At 50.5% G+C, this 5,067-nt stretch overlaps 1 protein-coding gene across 1 annotated transcript; it reads left to right on the top strand.

The window, feature by feature from the left end:
• Window positions 1–121: 121 nt before the first annotated feature.
• Window positions 122–5,067, top strand: SRM (spermidine synthase; the record flags this gene model as incomplete). The annotated part of the gene is made up of 6 exons (XM_009702752.1): window positions 122–229; window positions 1,447–1,600; window positions 2,429–2,512; window positions 2,849–2,994; window positions 3,893–4,015; window positions 4,610–5,067. Coding segments are annotated over 6 exons (633 nt in total), but the record flags the coding sequence as incomplete, so codon positions are not given.

Raw genomic sequence — 5,067 nt, 5'->3', positions numbered from 1 at the left:
CTCCAGGCGCCGGGGCAGGACGAGCGCGGGGGGCTGCTGGGTTTGAAGCCGTCCTCTTTAGGCTGTGCCGTGAAAGTTCTCCCCCGCCGTGGGCCGACCCTGCTGATGGCCGGTTCTCTGCCCTCTCCTCTCCCAGGTGCTGATCATCGGTGGTGGCGACGGGGGAGTGCTGCGAGAGGTGGTGAAACACCCGACCGTGGAGTCTGTGGTGCAGTGCGAAATCGATGAGGTGCGTTGGGCTCCCAGCTACGTGGAGGTGCCTCGGGGCTTCGGTCCGATGGGCAGGCTGCCCGACAAAAAGCAGTCCTACTTCACAGCATCCACAGGAGCTGCTGCTTCACCTGCTGTCCCTTGTCAGCAGCGAGTGCGTTTGCTGCTGGTTCTGCTGGCGTGACACTGACAGCGCCACCTCTTTGCCTTCCCAGTCATCTACGTGGCAGCTGGCTGCCTCTTTCATGGGATTTCTTTCGCACACGTACGGTAGAGGCCCTTCCAGGCCAGCGTGGGCCAAGCATGGGATCTGGAGAAGGAGAGCCCTGGCCCTGTGAAGGTGCTGCTTTTCCCTCTCCCCCAAGGCAGAGCAGAGCGCTGCCCCTGCCAGACCAGGACGGTCGCTTTGTTAAGCGGTCTCCCGTGACTGAAAGCTAAGAAATAAGTGAGGAGTGTTTCTTCCCTGTGATGGATGGGCTGGTTCTCCTCCTCTCAGTCAGTTCGTTCTGATGTTTTACTTTCTTAGAAAGTTTTGCTGTTTCCTCAAAGCGAGGAGCTATATTAGGAGTGGGAAACGCTGCTATATAAGACTGCGTACTCTGAGTGCCAAGCTCAGTAGGCACATGTGCCTGGTTTTGAACAAGCGCTGCCTGACACCAGCATATTTTTTTGTCTTTGCCAGCTTTGAGAAGCTGGTAGCGTTCAGTACAATTGCTGGGCCTCCGGCAGTGGCTGTCTTAACCATTTTAGCGAGAAAACTGTATCTTACGGGAGGATTAATATAATGACTATAGAGCAGAGGTGGGGATATTTCTCATCTTGTATCCAGAAACCTGCTGTCATGGTTTTATTTAGGAAGAAAGGAAAAAAAAATGTCTTTAGCTGAAAACACCTCTGCAAGTGATGTCCGCAGGGAAAAGGAGCACAGAGCAGTCAGATCTGTAATTGTATTCTCTTAGTTCCTCAGGGAGCTTTTGAAGCTCCAAGTTCTTGTTGAGTTTGGCAAGGGCAGACCAACAGTGTCACTGAACCCTGAGGCCGTAGGAAAGGGCCGAGTGTAGCTTGTTGGCTGAAGATGCTGACAGCTCTTGAGGATCTAGCTAGTAAGTTGGATTTGAGCTGAAGGCATGGAAGGAAATGACTCATTTTGCTGTTCTTTCAGCTGCAGCTGCACAGTAGCCTGAGAAGTGGCTCCTTGTAGCCCCTGCTGACCCACTTGTGCTCTCTGTGTTGCAGGATGTGATCCAGGTATCTAAGAAATATCTCCCAGGGATGGCAGTGGGGTATTCCAGTGCCAAGCTGACCTTGCATGTGGGAGATGGTTTTGAGTTCATGAAACAAAATCAAGAAGCCTTTGATGTGATTATCACGGACTCGTCTGACCCCATGGGTAAGAATTCTGGCCATAAAAGGGCACTGCTTTCCACACTCCTCCTCCTTTTCTCTTCTGCCTACCTCTTGGAACTAATTCCAGCCTGCCCAGCCTCCTTTCAATTGAAAAGACTGTCACTGACTTGGTTCTTTTGGTAGAGAAAGGGAAGGATGAAGCCCAGAAAATTGTATTAGCAAGGCTTCGAGCCAGCTGTCACGTTTCTCTCCTCAAAATTCAACTCCAGCAGCTATTGCTTCTGGCAGAGAGTTGATCCTTGAGTCCAGCAATCTCATGGGGGATACAGCACCATGCTGGCAAAGACAGCTTTGCACATGTGCCTGCTAATGAAGCAGCGGCTCACGTGCTGTTGGTGTAGCTGCCTGGCCTAAAGATGGCTGTAGTGAGGTTGCTGTATTTCTGAAGGGGAAAACCGAGGTAGAGAGGGATCAAATGTACTTACGGTGCCTCATCTTAGGGACCTAACAACAAGTGCCTGAGTCACCTTCACTCTTGCTGTAGTCAGCATGGAGAAAGGCATCTCTAAAAGCCAGTTTGGAGCAGGAGTTCAGTTTAAAAAATGCTCACTGAAGCAAGAGGCAGCCGCTAGGACTTTCAGCACAGCTAAAACCCTGATGGTTTTGCTGTGCAGAGTGCAGGCTGGGGTTCACCCGGGGTCAAAATTTTTTGCTTCAAGATTATCTCCAACACTTGTGATCACTGAAAAGCCATTTGAAATGTCTCTTTTCCAGTGCAGTCCCTGTGCAGCCTGGGCATTCAGGAAGACTCTCAGAAGCCTACCGTCTTAGTCTCTCTCTAGACATATCTCTTTGTTCACTTTTCTCCCAGGTCCTGCAGAAAGCTTATTCAAAGAATCTTACTACCAGCTGATGAAGACAGCCCTGCGAGAAGATGGGATTCTTTGCTGCCAAGGTGAGGATGCTGTTTCTGGGCAGAGGTTGATGCCAGATCATTGCATGCAAAGTGTGAGGCACAAAGGAGACTCTTCCTGGGGAGACATGACGCAAGGAGTGAAATCCATTTCAGCTCCCAGGTACAGGAGTGGTTTTGATCAGTATACGTCAACTCGTTAACTGCTGGACTGGGCTTAGTAAAACTGGTATAAGGGTCTTATCTTGCCTTTGAAACCACATGAGCTGAGCGGCGTAGAGCAGGTTTGGACTTGGAACCGCTGTTAACCTGGCACAGGCCTGTGCAGAGAAGAGGGGCAGCTCTCACCTTGCAATCTGTCTTCCTTTCTCCCTGTAGGTGAGTGCCAGTGGCTGCACCTGGATCTCATTAAGGAGATGCGTCAGTTCTGCAAGTCTCTGTTCCCTGTTGTGGAATACGCCTATTGCACCATCCCTACATATCCCAGCGGGCAGATTGGCTTCATGCTCTGCAGCAAGAACCCGGTGAGTTTCAGGCACCTGAAGTGCCCCTTTCCACTCCCTGAAAGTACCCGCAGAGCCTGCCTGAGGCTGTCTCTTACAGAGCTTGAGCTGTGGCACTGAGCTCTCCCAGCCGTGGGGCCTCTAGACTCATGCTTGGGCCCAGGCTCTGCCAGCCCAGAGCTGCAAGGCAGCTTGCTCAGCACTGAAGTGCAGAATTGACCAGTAAAATAACAAGTTGCCTTAGAAAAGGACATGGTTTTCTCTCTAGTACCACAAACTTGGAAGGGAGGAAGCCGCTATCAATTTCCAGAGCCTTTTACAGCTTTGGTGTATTGATGCTGGCTGTTACAAAGTGGGCACCTGCTTGATAAGAATCAGCCCGTGACTGGTAATCTGCTCGTACAGAGGCCTCCAAGTGGGAGTCAGTGTTAGGATGTGGGCTGGTAACTCTGGGAAGAGAGCAGACCTCAGTGGTCGGACACAATCTGTTGCATTACAGCAAGCCTGTAATGCAACTGTCACATTGGTTTAGGGAGCCAGCAGCTCTGTAGTATTTGATCTGTGTGGGGTGCTGGCAGCGTGCACTGTGCCTGACAATACAGACATGGATTCTGCTCTGAAGAGCAAAAGCCTTGCTGCTTAGATGCTCAGGCACAATCTGACAGCTTCGTCTGGCTCACATGCAGTCTGACCTCATACACTGACATCTGTGAATAAGGGCTAGTCACACGAGGTACGGAGCGTAAACTCCAGCCTTTGCGACTGGAGCTGTGCAGAACCCTTGACCTCATACTGGAACAGAAAGTCATCTGTTTTCCTGTGAGTCCTCTTGGTTCTCTGCCGTGAATCAGGATGCCTGTCACACAGCCTTTTGCTCGTTACCCAAACGCTACAGAGCTACCTGCCTTCTTTTTTGCAGAACACAAATTTCCGGGAGCCTGTGCAGCAGCTCTCACAGCAACAAGTAGAGGAGAGGAGTCTGAAATACTACAACTCTGACATTCATCGGGCAGCTTTCATTCTGCCAGAGTTTGCACGGAAGGTAAGCAAGGCTGCGCTGCTGTTGCTCCATCAAGGACAAGGTATGACTTTTTCTTCGGCAGGAGTGGGAGTGTACAGGGCTGAGGATTTCCTGCAGCCCTAAAGGCTTCTGTGGGCAAGCTGGAGCAGGACAGCATTTTGTATGACATAGCAGAGTATGAGTCAGTCTGGGAAGACTGGAGTTCAGTTTGGAACTGTTCTTTGAGTTGATGTCCCATGCCTTGATGGCAGATCACTCCTCCTTCACCTAACAAAACTAAGTCCAAGAGCCTGCAGAACTGGTGTTTCCCATTGGAAAGCTCCAGAAATCTTAGATAAAAAGCGGTTGTGGTTTCTAGCACGAACCAGAGGGCAAAGAAGGGATGCTCTAGCATAGTTCAGTTGGCCTTCTTGAAGGATAGTCTGTATTTCTGCATAATTCCGTCATCTCCTAACTGGGTTGCAACTGCAGGTTCCAGAAGAAACCTCCTTAGAGTGTCCTGGGGACGAAGGCAAATGCCGTGGTTGTGTTTCAGAGCCATATGTCTGTTGAGGACTGGTAGAGCTACAGCAGGTCCATCCTGACACGTTTCTGTCTTTGGCTATCTATCTCCAGGCCCTGAGCGATGTGTGAGACTGAGAAGCTGCTTCCTTCCTTCAAGTTGGACCCTGAGATCATCGGTGATGTGGTTGGGACCTTCCCAGCAGACTGCAGATTTGCTCTTCTCTGTGTGGGATTGTTTAACCCTTTGCCAGCCAACATTCCCTTTGATGATGTGTTAAAGATGATGGGGCATAAGCCAGATAAGACTATTGAAAAGGTCCAGTGACTTATTGCGCGAGGTCAAAACTGTTCTTTCCAGTGCTGGAAATGTAAGATGTCTTTTTCCTTTCTCTCCTCCCTGCACCCCTTCTAAATTCTCCCCTCCCTGTGCCCCCCCCATCCCACCTCCACCCCCTGCAACTGACATGGTGTATTTATAACTGACACGTATTTCTGTCTGCTGATCTTCTGAAACCTGGGAAGAGTCCAGAAGGGTCACTGACTCAGCCTTAAGCACAGAGAGCGAGAGC

This window comes from Cariama cristata, unplaced genomic scaffold (assembly GCF_000690535.1).
Source record: "Cariama cristata isolate BGI_N322 unplaced genomic scaffold, ASM69053v1 Scaffold45666, whole genome shotgun sequence".
Lineage (NCBI taxonomy): Eukaryota > Metazoa > Chordata > Aves > Cariamiformes > Cariamidae > Cariama > Cariama cristata.
This window is presented reverse-complemented; position numbering and strand designations above follow the sequence as displayed.